The 15,451-nt window shown below is 47.6% G+C and overlaps 1 protein-coding gene across 1 annotated transcript in view; it reads left to right on the forward strand.

Moving 5' to 3' along the window:
* The first annotated feature begins 1,127 nt into the window (after positions 1–1,127).
* AKAP1 (A kinase (PRKA) anchor protein 1) overlaps positions 1,128–15,451 on the forward strand; it is a 15,978-nt gene continuing 1,654 nt past the window's right edge. The window contains exons 1-7 of the mRNA XM_010291516.1: positions 1,128–2,595; positions 4,627–4,760; positions 8,186–8,312; positions 8,886–9,016; positions 12,699–12,876; positions 13,561–13,711; positions 14,387–14,454. Of these exons, the coding sequence (XP_010289818.1) occupies positions 1,128–2,595; positions 4,627–4,760; positions 8,186–8,312; positions 8,886–9,016; positions 12,699–12,876; positions 13,561–13,711; positions 14,387–14,454 (2,257 nt within the window). The remainder of the gene's footprint in view (positions 2,596–4,626; positions 4,761–8,185; positions 8,313–8,885; positions 9,017–12,698; positions 12,877–13,560; positions 13,712–14,386; positions 14,455–15,451) is intronic.

Raw genomic sequence — 15,451 nt, forward strand, 5'->3', positions numbered from 1 at the left:
GCGTAAGCAGTGTTGTCAGATGTGTGGTGTTTTCCTTTAATTCCTGCCCAGTGAAAATATAAACTGTAGGTGTGTGCTTTGCAGCAAGACTGTTTTGGGGACGTGGGTGCCAGCTGTGGACTTCCCTTAGGGAAAAGGAAAGGCATGTCAGCCCTGCCTTGTGTAACCCAGGTGAGGCTGGTCTCAGTGGTGTCCAGGTGGGGAAGGGATCACACACTTTCTAGAGGAAAAAAGACAGCTTTCAGGTCTCGAAAGTCACAGGAGTGGCAGCTGTCAACATAGTAAATTTAGATGTAGAACAAACTTTGGAGCTGGGTTCCTAAGTAGTAGTGTCTCTATCAAAAAAAAAAAAAAGCTGCTTTTGCTAGACAAATACTGTTATGATAAGGGTGTTAGAGCATATTTCCCATCTTCACTACTGCAAAATCTTCTAGAGGGATGACTTGTTATTGGGAGGCGCTTGCTTCTTTCTTCTTTGTTTAGGGAGTCCTACACTGTGTGTGTAAAAGCAAATGGAGTAGCTGCGTGTTGCTGTTTAGCTCCTACTTAAGTGCAGACTTGAGTCGTGTGCCCTTGCAATGCTGCAGATGAGAGAGTCTGCAGAGCACTTCACCTGCAGTGAGCAATTCTGTTTGAAAAGCGTGTTGTCAACCTATGGAACACTGGGGAACGTACGCTGCCTTTTCAGCGGAGAACTGGGGAGACCTGCAGTGGGTGAAGTCTGTGTCTTGGAATGCTTGTGGTAGAGCTGTGTCGTGAAGCCAGCCTGGTGCTGGGGAAACGTGCAGTGCTGGATACTATCCTTGTCTGTAGTGCTGCCCTGCAAAGGGGAGACGGGAGAAAGAAGGTGGAATTGCTTGAAGTGTAAAGGTGAGGTAAGGTGAAACTGAGGAGTGTGATGGTGAGAAATGTCCAGCTATCCCTAGTCTGAGGTAAGGATCTTATTCTGTGGTCTGCTGGCAGAGCAGAGATGTGAATTTAAAGAACGGCTGGAAAACCAGCCTGTTCATGCTGCCAGAAATACCTCAAGGCATTCATGAAACTTTAGCCTTCCTCTTACCTTCCCTGTGACTATTTCATTATTGTTTCTGTTTCTCCTTCTAGTATGATTGCTGAGACTCTGTAAAATGGCTTTACGCTTCCGGAATGTCATCCCATATGCCATACCTGGAGTGCTGGCGCTTCTTGGCTGCTGGTGGACCTATTCGCATAGAAAAAAGCAGGCAAGCTATCATGACAAACAAGTAATAGCCATTGAAGAAGAGCAGCTGGAAGAATTGCCAGAGAATGAGTCATCTCCCAAAACAGAAGCATATGTTCATGGAGGACTGCGCCTCTCACTGGAGGAGGAATGCCCAGAGAATGAAACCTCGACCTCCCTGCTGTCAGCAGGGTTGACAACGCCCTCTCTTCTGTGTCAAACTCATGAGAGGCTAGAGCTCTCACAGGACCTTCCAGACCTGTCAGTAATGACAGTTCAGCCCAGCACCCCTGAGGACGACAGTGAAAAGCTAGAAACAATAGGATCTCAAGATGAAAGCAATGTCCCTGCTTGTGTTTGTCTCCCTCTGATCTCAAAGGGCACAGAGTGTCACGGCAGTGCTGCCGTGAGCCTTATGCAGGATTCAAGCTCTAGTGCAAACCAAGATCAGTGGCCATCAGCGACACTGATGCAAGAGTCTTTGGGAATCACGGAGATCAGCAATGCAGAGCAGCCAGATGATTCTTCGTTTAAGCCCCCTAAGGAAAGCCAGAGGCCAGAAATTGTGCTGTTGGATACTGGCTCTGTGACAGCCCTTTGCTTGGGATTGGAGAAGGAAGCCAATACCCCGCAAGCCTTTCTCAGTAATGAAGATGAAGTTGTATCAAGTCACAATGATTCTGCAGTGAGCGTGTTACTGGATAGTTTGGAGCCTGCCTGTTTGGAGCCGTCCAGGGAAGAAGAGATGTCTGAGTCAATTACCAGCAGTGTACCTGTGCATCGGGAGGAGGACACAGAGATAAAAGGAGATGAATTGGAAAGAGAGAAGATTGGAGGAGTGAGTTTGGACAAGGAAAAAGTTGAGAAAATTGAGCAAGTAGCAAAAGAGATCATTTCTAAGGTCATTTTGGCAGCAACTGAGGAAGTGCTGTCTGGTTCTGGTGATGCATCCACTTTTATCCATTTATCCAGCCCTGTTCAGGGAGACACAAAAGACTGTTCAGTGAAGAACCGTGTGTGCAGTGAGTCCCAAGGAGTTGATTGGACTCCTATGGAAAACCATGGACGGTCACTGGAGAAGTCGCCTTTGCCTTTGGTTACGGAGGACTCTGGGTGCAGCACATACGCATCTGAAAGTGGGACAGTTGTGGAGGACCCTTTGCAGATCACGATGCTGTCTGTTGCATCAGGCCAGCATTCGGACTTACGGAGCCTATCTGCGATCCAAGACATGTCTGCTGAGCAGAGCTCAGTACCAAGTGAAAAACTTCCTACTCTGAAGCTACTGGAAGACAGCAAAGGGCCATACAGTAATGGGATACTGGAAGAGGATGGTCCAGACTTGCATCATGAGTGTAGCAGGGCAGCAGGGATGGATGGAGATCACTCAGGAGGTAAGGGATTTGGAAATTCTCCTACAAAAATGTGATGAACAAGCATTTTATGTACTGTAAGCCTTCTGCTTCAGAATATGTTCAGATAAATCCTCTTCATGTTTCCCTTCCCCAGTACATGAATGTTTAGCCCTCCCTGTGCAGGTGGGTATACATTTGCTCTCAGAATTCCCATCTCTGTAGGATCGAGTGCTAGCTGGGTGATCTTCAGGGTGTACTGCAGAGGGGTGAACAGGCTCGTCCCTTTTTGGCACAAAGCTCATTGTCTAAAGCTAAGCACATGTTTGCGTAGCCCACTGAAATGGACTGTGTCTGGGTGTCGGCCAGGCTGTTTGAACACCTTGCTGATTTGAGACTTGCTAATACCAATGGTTTCTGCTTCAGTTCTGGCAGCCTCTGGGTTCTTATCTGGGTTTATGGGCTGCTGCTGAAAGGAAGCTGTAAGGCAGGTTTCTGAGGTGCTGCTGGATAAACCAGGGAAGTGGTGCTCTGATGAATTGTGATAAAATCAGTTGGTTGCCGACCAATTACCTTGAAGCCTTTTTGCTTGGAAGGGTAGGTGCATGCCAAAAAATCCCAACGGGGAGCAATGACAACAGAGTTCCCCCATCTGTCTCTGTTGCTTTTGCGTTCTAGATCCTGGATGATGTGCGCCTGGCAGAATACAAAGCTGCTTGAGCAAATGTTAACCTGTGTGACCTTGGGAATGGATGTTAAAATCCTTTATAGGACCCTGTGGTGCCAACAGCCCTTAATGATAGGATGTCTTTTGTAATTGCTGCAACGTAGATGGAACACTGCTTGTTGCAAGATGTGGGGATTGAGTTAGCCAACAATTAAGGATTAAACCCATAAAACATTTTCACTAGTGAGAGTAACCAGAGGAAGAAAGTGGTTTTGCTTTGTTGTGAATGCTGGTGTGACAAGAAAGTACAAGAATGTGTTGTGGAGCCTGGTGATGACAAGGGCTGAAAGCTCTGCACTGAGACAGCTGAAGGGTATGGAGAGGGGATGTAGCAGGTGAAGTTGATAACATGGCTCAGTTGGTTAAGAGACCCTAGAGCTGACCTTCACACTCAGGCTGTGAGACTTAAATCCTCATTCTTGTCTAGGAAGTCTACATCAAATAGCTGTGCTGTTTGCCTTTGACTTTCGAGGTATCTATGCTGTGTTACTAGTTAAGATGTGGCAAATGTGAAGCAGCTGTTGGGTGAGGTTTTTTTTTTCTCTTTGGTCTTGCTCTAGGTGGTCTGAATACTTGCAAGCAAGTGAGGAGTGTCATGCTTCTGCTTGTTAATCTGGAGGGAAGGATCAACCTTGTGTTACACTGACTATTTAGGGTCTGAGCAGGAGAAAGCTGTTTGAGTTTGTCCCCTTCCCAAGTAGAAACGGTCCTGGTATTGGCTGATGGTTTGGGAACAAAACATAGCTCTGCTCTGGCACCTTGTTTCTTCAAGCATATGACAAATTTGGGCAAGAGGCAATCTCCTACCACAGCTAATAGTGTGCACAGCTGGCACTCAGGTCACTGTGCAAGTCCTGTTGGGGCAGGAATGTAATGTCAGAGCAAAGAGCAGATGAATAGGTTGCATGTCCCTCCCTGCATGCTAAACTCCCTGTGAAGAGCCCTGTTTAAGCTATGGGGAAAATGCAAAACACTTTGCTGCAGCAGCAGCTCAGTGTTGATGGTAGCATAGCTCTCATTCAGCTGGTAACGTGTCTTATCTCTGCTGCTGTGTAAGGTGTCCCCATGTTTGAAGGACTCCTGCTGAGCTCAGGCCTCCTTCTGTTGCATTTCCAGAGGTGTGTAGGTTTTTCTCTGGGAATAAAAGGAAACTTTTATAGGCTATGTGTGATGGGACTTTACCCTTTCTGAAATACTGGAGAACCTGATACAGGAGCACCCCAACTGAATGCATAGGAAGAGCTCAATGTAACCTCTTCATGAAATGATGTATTTTCCATGGCCTTGTGTCTGGTAGCTGGATTGTGTGGGTTGCCTGAATGCTGACACGTGTGCATGTCTTGTAGGTTCGCATGTAAATAGCGTGGATTTTGTGGACAGTGGCTGTGCCATGAGGAAGACAGTGACTCGCCAGAGCTCTAAGCTAGGAGGAGAATCCAGCAAGTCCGACTTCATTATCTGGGAAATAGAGGTCCCAAAGGTAACCAGCCGCTGGCCTACTCGTGCATCCTGCCCTGCCCTACATAGCCATCTTCTGGTTCTTCCAGTCTGGTACTGGCTCAGTGCCATCCCAGGCAGAGCAACAACAAATCAACGAGGATTTAAGCATTTAGCTCCCATTAAGACTCAACAGGAGTGAAAAGCCAGTATGCAACTGTAAACAAGAGGCATGTCAGGGCTACGCCTAGGGTAATGCTGGTTGTTGGACCATTATTCCCCATTATAGAATCATAGAATAGTTTGGGTTGGAAGGGACCTTTTAAGATCATCTAGTCCAACCCCCCAGCAGTGAGCAGGGACATCTTCAACCAGATCAGGTTGCCCAGAGCCCCATCCAACCTGACCTTGAATCCTGCCAGGGATGGGGCATCTACCACCTCTCTGGGCAACCTGGGCCAGGGTTTCACTGTCCTTTTTTCCTGTTTCACTATCCTGTCTTCCTTCTATCTAGTCTAAATTTACCCTCTTGTAGTTTAAAACCATTACCCCTTGTCCTGTCACAACAGGCCCTGCTAAAAAGTCTGTCCCCGTCTTTCTTAGAAGCCCCTTTAAGTACTGGAAGGCTGCAATAAGGTCTCCTCAGAGCCTTCTCTTCTCCAGACTGAACAGCCCCAACTCTCAGCCTTTCTTCATAGGAGAGCTGTTCCAGCCCTCTGATCATTTCTGCGGCCTCCTCTGGCCCCGCTCCAACAGGTCCATGTCTCTCCTGTGCTGAGGGCTCCAGAGCTGGATGCAGCACTGCAGGAGGGGTTATGTCCAACTTTTCATCAACTAGTACCCCCAAGTCCTTCTTGGCAGGGCTGCTCTCCATCCCTTCGTCCCCCAGCCTGTGCTGATACCAGGGGGTGCCACGACCCAGGTGCAGGACCCTGCACTTGGCCTTGTGTGAACCTCATGAGGTTCACATGGGCCCATTCCTCAAGCTTGTCCAGATCCCTCTGGGTGGCATGCCATCCCTCAGGTGTGTCAACTGCTCCACTCAGCTTGGTGTTGTCTGCAAACTTGCTGGGGGTGCCCTCGATTCCACTGTCATTGATAACAATATTAAAGAGTACTCAGTCCCAGTACGGACCCCTGAGGGACACCACTTGTCACCGATCTCCATCTGGACATTGAGCCGTTGACCATTACCCTCTGGATACGACCATCCAACCAATTCCTCATCCACCGAACAGTCCACCCGTCAAATACCATCTCTCCAATTTAAAGAGAAGAATGTTTGTGGGGGACCGTCTCAAAGGCCTTACAGAAGTCCAGATCGACACCATCAGTAGCTCTTCCCTTATCCACTGGTGTTGTCACTCCATCATGGAGAGCCACTAGGGTGGTCAGGCAGGACTTGCCCTTGGTGAAGCCATGCTGGCTGTCTCAAATCACCTCCCTGTCCTCCATGTGCCTTATCATAGTTTCTAGGAGGATCTGTTCCATGATCTTCCCAGGCACAGACGTGAGGTGGCTGGGTGGGTAGTTCCAAGGGTCCTACTTGCTACCTTTTTTAAAAATGGGTGCAATGTTACCCTTTTTCCAGTCTCCAGGGACTTCACCTGGGTGCCAGGACTTTTCAAGTATCATGGAGAGTGGCTTGGCAACTACATCAACCAATTCCCTCAGGACTCTGGGATACATCTCATCAGTTCCCATAGACTTGGGCATGTTTAAATTCCTCAAGTGGTCTCAAACCTGATCTTCTCTTACAGTGGGAAGAACTTTGCTCCTCCAGTCCCTGTCTTGCAGGCCATCCCCTCGAGAGGTGTGGGAAGAGACATTGCCAGTGAAGACTGAGGCAAAGAAGTCATTGAGTACCTCAGCCTTCTCCTCATCCGTTGCTACCAGTTTGCCAGTCTTACTCACCAAGGGGTTACGCTTTCTTTGACCTTCCTTTTCTAGCTGACATACCTATAGAAGACCTTCTTATCATTCTTTGCATCCCTTGCCAAGTTCAGCTCCAGTCATGCCTTGGCCTTCCTGACCTCATCCCTACACAACCGGGCAGTGTCCCTGTACTTATCCCAGTCCCTGCTTCCCCTGCCTGTGCATTTCTTTCCTGCCCTTCAGTTTGCCCAGCAGGTCTCCACTCAGCTGTCCTGGTCTTTTGCTTTCCTTTCCTGATTTCTTACACCTGGGGATTGAGAGCTCTTGTGCTCTATGGAAAGCATCCTTAAAGATCTGCCAGCTCCATTCTGTTCCCTTGTCCTTGAGGGCAGTTTCCCGGGGGTCCTACTGACTAACTCCCTGAAGAGCTGGAATTTTGTGTTCCTAAAATTCAGGGCCCTGACTTTACTCTTTGCCTGCCCCATATCCCTCAGGACTGGGAACTCCACCAGTGCAGGATCACTGCAGCACAGGCTGCCTTCAGTCTTGAATTATTCTGTGGAGATGCTGTGTCTCTGTTTTTATAGTGAACTTTCTTTTGGGTTGAGAGATTGTGGTTTTTTTAGGACTATGTTCATACCTTCTTCCCTGCTTTGTATATTCAAAGTCACCTGTGGCTGTCCTGCACAGCGTTGCTCTTGCAGTTCTGCTTCTCAGCAGACCCGAATACTGACAGCCAGTAACGTGAGACAGGAGCTCCTGGCGGGATAAGCATGCTGCCGTGGGTGTTTGGATGCTGTGAGCCCAGTGAAGACGTGTAACATGCCTTTTAGTGGATCGGGAAAACACAGGCTAAGGAAGCAGCTCTGCAGCAGAACAGTAGGTTTCAGTGGTTAGTGAAGGCAGGCTGCCACTCATCTGAAAGTAGCTAACTTTACATTGTACAGGATTATCCATACTGACTTGGGCCCAACACTTCTGCTCTGGTGTTTGGTCTCTGACACTAAGTGGTGGCAGGTGCCAGTGGAAGAGTAGAAGTGACAGAGCTTGCACAGCCACCTCTTCATCACCCTGCACAGCTGGCCAGGGACTCTCTAGTCTAACAGGCATGATAGCCTGGTTTACTCTCTTGTGAATTTGTCTACTCCCTTTCTAATCTAGTTAGTTTGTTTAAAAATTGCTAAAACTTAGTATTTCATATCTGAATGAAAAATGCAGGTGGCATGCTTTTTAAAAAAAAAAAAAAAAAAACAAAAAAAACAACACAAGGTGGGAGATGGGGAGAGGATGTGACTTTGTTAGACTGTAGGAAGACAGTAGCCTTTACCAGGCCTGGTTTTGTCCTATCGTGTCTCTGTGTCATTCTAGAAGATAGGAAGATGGATCTATCAAAATGAGCTGTGCTTACTGATCTGTATCTACTTTGACTTATCACAGACCAGCTGAAATCTGTGCTGGTCCAGCACTGCCTTAGAGATATTCTGCCTGAGCCTGCGCTACAGGAACTGGGAATGCGGGTGAAATAAGCCCCAGAGAATGGTGTGGTTTGATCTATGCTTCTCCTCCTGTTACTTTCTTGTCTCTTTCATGAAGGAACTAGTTGGCCGCTTGATCGGCAAACAAGGAAGATACATGAGCTTCTTGAGGCAAGCATCTGGTGCCAAAATTTATGTCTCGACACTACCTTATTTCCGTGACTCCCAAGTCTGTCACATCGAAGGTAAGTGAAATGTTTCTTTATTCATGGTCTAAGATGTAGCTTGGGGGCCTCAATTAGATGGGCAAGGAATTTAAACAGATTTAGTGGCTTCATGAGTCCAGTGATTTACAAAACTTTTCTGCTCGGTGCTGTTACCATGGAGGTATATGCCAAGTCACCTGTGCCTTGGCAGATGAACCCTCTATTCTAAGGTGCAAATGCATTTTAACATCTTTGGCTGCTGTAGGTTAACCAACACCTTTTACAGGATCACTTCAGGCTTGAAGGAGGAGCTATGGGATGTGTATCGGCAAATGCAGTCTTGGCTATGAAGGATGTTAGGTTAATTGTGACTGAAAAATATCTGCCAGTGAATTGGGTTCATTCTGGAGGCTAAAGCTGTTGAAACTGGGGCCTGGCGGTGTGAGTTGCTCATGTTGGTCTGATGTCAGCTTAGATGGCCAATCTCTTAAAACTTAAGTTGTAGACATAGTTCAGAAGGCTTCCGGTAACTATATTGCTTCACATGGTGGGGGTGGGGGTGTCCTCAGCATATCTGTGCTACAGACTTTCTGTGGGATTTTTGTCTTCGAGGCTCCCCACATCAAGTAGAAAAAGTACTAAGCCTGATTGGCAAGAAGTTCAAAGAGCTGTGTCTCACCAACATCTACGCTCTACCTCCACCAACACCATTGACGCTTCATTCCCTCCTTATGACTGCCTGGGTAAGTCCCAGCTTGCTGGCTACGCTGATGTCAGGGTGGAAGGCTGTTGTTGGTCACTGCCATCGTAGTATGCTATATCCACGTGGCTGGTTCACAGATGCCCTCAAAAACAGTTTGGTTTTGTGTGGCTGCCTGTTGTCCAGCTTGTGTAACTGTTACAGGTCAGATTTATCTACCTGTTCTTCCACTGCTGTCTCTGTTCTGCCTGAGCTCAGAAATGTAGAATCATAGAATCACTTAGGTTGGAGAAGACCTTTAAGGTCATTGAATCCAACTGTAAACCTAACACTGCCAAGTCCACCTCTAAACCATGTCCCTAAGCACCGCATCTACATGTCTTTTAAATATCTCCAGGGATGGTGACTCGACCAGGGCAGCCTATCCCAGTGCTTGATAACCCTTTTGGTGAAGAAATTTTTCCTAATATCCAATCTAAACCTCCCCTGGTGCAACTTGAGGCCGTTTCCTCTTATCCTACCACTTTTTACTTGGGAAAAGAGACTGACAGCCACCTCGCTACAACCTACCTTCCCCGGTACCGAGGTCAGACTGACAGGCCTGCAGTTCCCCAGATCCTCCTTCTAGCCCTTCTTGTAAATGGGCATCACATTTGCTAACCTCCAGTCAACTGGGACCTCCCCAGGTAGCCGGGACTGCTGATATATGATTGAAAGTAGCTTGGTAAGCACTTCTGCCAGCTCCCTCAGTACCCTTGGGGGGATCCCATCCCATCCGGTCCCATGGACTTGTGTATGTCTAAGTGGTGTAGCAGGTCTCTAACCATTTCCCTTTGGATTATGGGGGCTTCATTTTGCTTCCCATCCCCATCTTCCAGCTTAGAGGGCTGGGTAGCCTGAGAACAACTGGTCTTACTATTAAAGACAGACAAAAAGACATTAAGTACCTCAGCCTTTTCCTCATCCTTCATCACTATGTTTTTCCCAGCATCCAATAAAGGGTGGAGATTGTGCCTAGATTGTGCTTGGCCCTCCTTTTGTTGTTAATCTATTTATATCAGCAAGCTCTAGGAAGTCAGAACACTCCCTAACATACAGGGTTACCCCATTGCCTCTCCTTCCTTGGCTACCCCTTCTGAAGAGTTTATAGCCATCCATTGCAGCACTCCAGTTGTGTGAGTTGTCCCACCATGTTTCTGTGATGGCAACTATAGCATAGTTTCCCAGCTGCACAACAACTTCCAGCTCCTCCTGTTTGTTGCCCATGCTGCACGCATTGGTGTAGAGGCACTTCAGTTGGGCTGCTGACCCTACCGACTTTTTTTGGGGAAAAGCCCTAATTCCAATGTGACCGTTCTTGGGTGCTTCTGTGGTTTCTAACACATCAATATAACTCTTGTGTCTTTGCTGCCGAGTGGATCTCCATTCCCTACCTCCGCTGAGACGACAGACCGAAGGACCTCTCTAGCACACTGTCCCTCAAACGTTGGCATGCTGCCCCCAGGCTTATCTCTAGCAAGCCTGATTTTATGCCTTTCCCTCTTCAAATCTAGTTTAAAGCTCTTTCAATGAGCACTGCTAACTCGTGTGCAAAGATCCTTTTTCTCCCTTCGAGGCACGTGTACCCCATCTGCCACCAGCAGGCCTGGGGTTGTGTAGACCAACCCACGATCAAAAAATCCCAAACTTCGCTGGGTGACACCGGGCTCAGAGCCAGGTATTGATCTGCTGGCTCTTCCTGCTCCTTCCCTCGTCATTCCCTGCAACTAGAAGGATAGAGGAGAACACTACTTATGCTCCTCATCCCTTAACTAGTTGTCCCAAGGCCCTGAAGTCTCTCTTGATTGCCCTTGGACAAGTAGCAGAATGTTTCACCAGACTCTGGTTGACCTCATGGAGTTGCATATCTGGCCCGGTAGGCTTTTACCTACAGACTAGATGTTTGCCTAAGCAGATAACGCTGCAGTCTGGAGCAGAGCTGATTGTCTGCTTAAGGGCTGCTTGCTGTGAGGTCCAAATGCCACGCTGATCTGTTGCCAGTACTGGTATTGTCCCTAAATCCTGAAGCTGGTCCTCTCAAAATGTTTTACTTTCTTATGGTATTTAAATATACTTAAAGGAGGTTTTCATGTTAGTGTTTCCCAAAAGAATTTCCATGCTTCTTTTGCTATATGGATACTTAAAAACATTTCTCTGCCTACGTTGCTGACCCTACCGACTTTTTTTGGGGAAAAGCCCTAATTCCAATGTGACCGTTCTTGGGTGCTTCTGTGGTTTCTAACACATCAATATAACTCTTGTGTCTTTGCTGCCGAGTGGATCTCCATTCCCTACCTCCGCTGAGACGACAGACCGAAGGACCTCTCTAGCACACTGTCCCTCAAACGTTGGCATGCTGCCCCCAGGCTTATCTCTAGCAAGCCTGATTTTATGCCTTTCCCTCTTCAAATCTAGTTTAAAGCTCTTTCAATGAGCACTGCTAACTCGTGTGCAAAGATCCTTTTTCTCCCTTCGAGGCACGTGTACCCCATCTGCCACCAGCAGGCCTGGGGTTGTGTAGACCAACCCACGATCAAAAAATCCCAAACTTCGCTGGGTGACACCGGGCTCAGAGCCAGGTATTGATCTGCTGGCTCTTCCTGCTCCTTCCCTCGTCATTCCCTGCAACTAGAAGGATAGAGGAGAACACTACTTATGCTCCTCATCCCTTAACTAGTTGTCCCAAGGCCCTGAAGTCTCTCTTGATTGCCCTTGGACAAGTAGCAGAATGTTTCACCAGACTCTGGTTGACCTCATGGAGTTGCATATCTGGCCCGGTAGGCTTTTACCTACAGACTAGATGTTTGCCTAAGCAGATAACGCTGCAGTCTGGAGCAGAGCTGATTGTCTGCTTAAGGGCTGCTTGCTGTGAGGTCCAAATGCCACGCTGATCTGTTGCCAGTACTGGTATTGTCCCTAAATCCTGAAGCTGGTCCTCTCAAAATGTTTTACTTTCTTATGGTATTTAAATATACTTAAAGGAGGTTTTCATGTTAGTGTTTCCCAAAAGAATTTCCATGCTTCTTTTGCTATATGGATACTTAAAAACATTTCTCTGCCTACGTTGGGCATCTAGAACCTATAAAGGAACTGTGCACGTAACTGTCTCCATGGATGTGAAGACAGGCTTTGTTGTGGAGAAGTGAATCTATGCTGGGAAATTAAAGGCATCTTAGAAGCATTCTGAGCACAGGAATGCTCAGAAGCTGCCCAGCACAAAGGCTCTCTAGTAGCCAAGGCAAATTACTTTTAAAATGAGACCTCTGACAAATCTTGGACAATCCCTGCAAAGGTGACCTGGATGTATAAAACCCCTGTGGGCGGGGAATCCTTGCAAGTTGCACTGTGTTGGTAGTGCAGCACGACTTGAGCCGCATCATTTGTGACTCTGCTCACTGAGCTCTTGTGTAAATAAGTCCTACAGCAGCTCTGCGCTGATCGATCGTCTTTTGTGCACAAGATGGGCCCCACCCCAAGTCTGATTTCCTTTAGAACAGCATGGAGTAACAGTGAGTAGCTTTCTGCTCCTGATCCAAGGCAGCCTTTGGAAGTGAAACAGCAGAGTGCCAGGGCTTTTCCACCCACGGCTGTGAGCCTCAGGAGTTGCTGCTGGAGCATGGAGCTGCTGTGAATGAAGCTTGTGTTGTAATGAACACTAAAGAGAATTTCTTTTCTGCACATGACAGCTGTTCCTCCCAGATGGAGTCACTGTAGAAGTGGTCGTGGCAAACCAAGTCGATGCAGGGCACATGTTTCTACAGCAGCACACACACCCCACTTTCCATGTCCTGCGTAGCCTGGACCAGCAGATGTACGCCTGCTATTCTCAGCCTGAAATTCCCACCCTGCCAACTCCAGTAGAAGGCAAGTAACTTGGCTGCTCACAAATTGTTCAACTGAGAAACTTCTTCTAGGATCATGCAAAAGCCTGACGCCCCCACGTTAGGCTTGGGAAGTTTCCCAGTGGATGAGTATGCGATAGTCCGCTTGTCATTTCATCTTCGTTAAGCTGCTGCAAGAGTACAGATGTTGCTCTACTCTTCCTTACCCCACTGATCCCTGGAATACCTCCCCAGCCACGTAGTTGCATGTTGAAATTCAGAATGCGATACAGTCTGTCTCGGGTAATTTCTAACCAGCCTGGCATCTGATGTATTTTTGCTGACAAAGTGTGGAACTACTCCCACATCTTCATAGTGTCGCTGTCTGCACATGGCGTAAAGTGGAGGGTGCATCGCATGGGAAGGGTGATTTGTGCTTACTTTCCTTTTTGGAGACAGACCTCGCTGTTAGTGAGCAAAGGCTGGAAGGGATTTGGATACCTGGGTAGAACAGTGTGGTAGTGCCAGATGGAGACTTGGGAGCCAAACCCAGCTCTCCTGTGTCCCGGCTGCAGGCAAGGTGATGATTGGAAGAAGGTGGAAGCAGCATAAGAAATGCTGTTGATTCTCAGTGGATAGCTGTGCAGCACTACTAGCGCCTGAAGTGCTGATTCCTGGAAATCCACTTATACTGAGCCTTTTTTCTCTGCGCTTTTATGTTTTGCAGTTGGTATTATCTGCGCTGCTCCGGGCGTGGATGGGGCATGGTTACGGGCTCAAGTTATTAGCTACTTCGAAGAGACCAGTGAAGTGGAGCTCCGATACGTGGACTACGGAGGATATGACAAAGTGAAGATCGACACACTCAGACAAATCAGGTCTCTAGCTCCCCTTCCATGGCCTGAGGCTATATCTGGCCTGAATCTTCATCAGAGGCATCCGTAGCGTTTGAATTGCTTATAGGTTTTTCCACAGCTGAAGTGGGAAACGGTTTGTCTCATTTGTCTGTCTCTCAAAATAGAAAGGTTTGTCTCAGCAGTGGGTGTGGATTCCTTGGGAGCACAGCAAGCTCTTGCAATGCTTTTTTGAAGGGGAGGGGGAAGGAAATGGCAACTTCTGCCACTTCAGCATGGAAGCTGACAAAAGGATGCCTTCAGGAGGCCCCAAAGTGTAGTTAATTGATGAGCTAGGAATAAGATTCAGATTCTCTACGTCCCAGCCCCACTGGCTGGGAGAGATGTATTGAATGAGGGTTTCCTTACACAAGCCCATTACATACTTGATTGTGCCCCAGAGGTGGCAGAAAAGCAGTACAGCCCCCATTATGGAGTTAGTTTTTGCTTGGAGCCCAATCCAACTTGGCATGCTAATCAGACAATTTCTTGCTGCTGCTTAGATTGGTGGGAGAATGGTCTGATTTTTTTTTTTTTTGGACTGTCATCCATTTTAAACTGAATTCCTGTTAGAGCAATTGATTAATCAATGTCACCTTAAAGAGTACAAGAGTAACTTAAAGCCATGTTCTTACTCTGATTGATTCTCTCTTCTTTAAGGTCTGATTTTTTATCACTACCTTTCCAAGGAGCAGAAGTTTTACTGGACAACGTGGTGCCACTTCCAGGTAATGGAGCTCTCGAGACGTACCATTGGCACTCCTCCTGCAGGTTTAAATGGATGCCAGCTGTGTACAAGCAATGATTCTGTCTAAACTTTCTCCTTCCTATTGCAAGCGCAGCCTCTGATGTGACTAGAGCAAGGACTGGAAAAATTGTATTTTGTTCTTCCCAATGCTCTAGCATAGTGTAACCTGTCACACACCAGGGGAAAGATGATAAATGTCCAGGCATTTTCCTGCATGGAGGAGAGAATGAATTGCTCTCATAAACAGCAAGCTGGCAGGACTGGCAGGGGATAGGTGAAGTAGCTGTAATGACTCTGCCACCTTCTGTCATAGAGTAGCTGTAAATGCAAACTTAGTTTTCACTCTGCTAGACAAATATCTGACATTTTCCTCCTAAAATGACTGACATGTATAGTTCTGCGTTCAAAAGACTACCCTCTAAGCACTGGAAGAGTGTCAGTCACTGCCTAGAAATGCTTTCTGTTTTGCTTTTTGTGTTTTTTCCCCCCTTTTCTAGTGCTGTTGGAGATGCACGCTGTGTTTGGGGTCTGAAAAGCTGCCCTTCTGGGTGCGGGAGGGGTGGCTGTTGGAGCCGGGGGTCAGGCCAGGCTGGGAACCACGGGGGTTCGTGGCTGGCAGGACTGCAGGAGGTATGGGCCCTGCCGAACCTGCGGAGGGATGGCAAGGTTTAAGCTGCTTCTAGCAGAAGTCAGTGTTTTGCGTGTTCCCTGAGGTAATCGACCTCCTTCCGTACTTGTGGGGTTGTAAGAAGTTCACTTGCTGATGGAGATGGTCTCAGGGTGGGGAGCACAAAGGAGAAACTTAATTTTGCAGCAATTTGATAGGAAATAAGCAACTTTCCTCCAAAATGAAAGCACTTATAATCTACATTGTAGACTGGATGTAGCTTTATTGCCTGGGACACGGGTTTCCGCTGCGTAACAGGTGTGGAGTCAGCCACAGAGGCTGGGGAGGGCGAAAGCTCCGAGCGGCCAGC

Source organism: Phaethon lepturus, unplaced genomic scaffold (assembly GCF_000687285.1).
Source record: "Phaethon lepturus isolate BGI_N335 unplaced genomic scaffold, ASM68728v1 scaffold6890, whole genome shotgun sequence".
Taxonomy (NCBI): Eukaryota; Metazoa; Chordata; class Aves; order Phaethontiformes; family Phaethontidae; genus Phaethon; species Phaethon lepturus.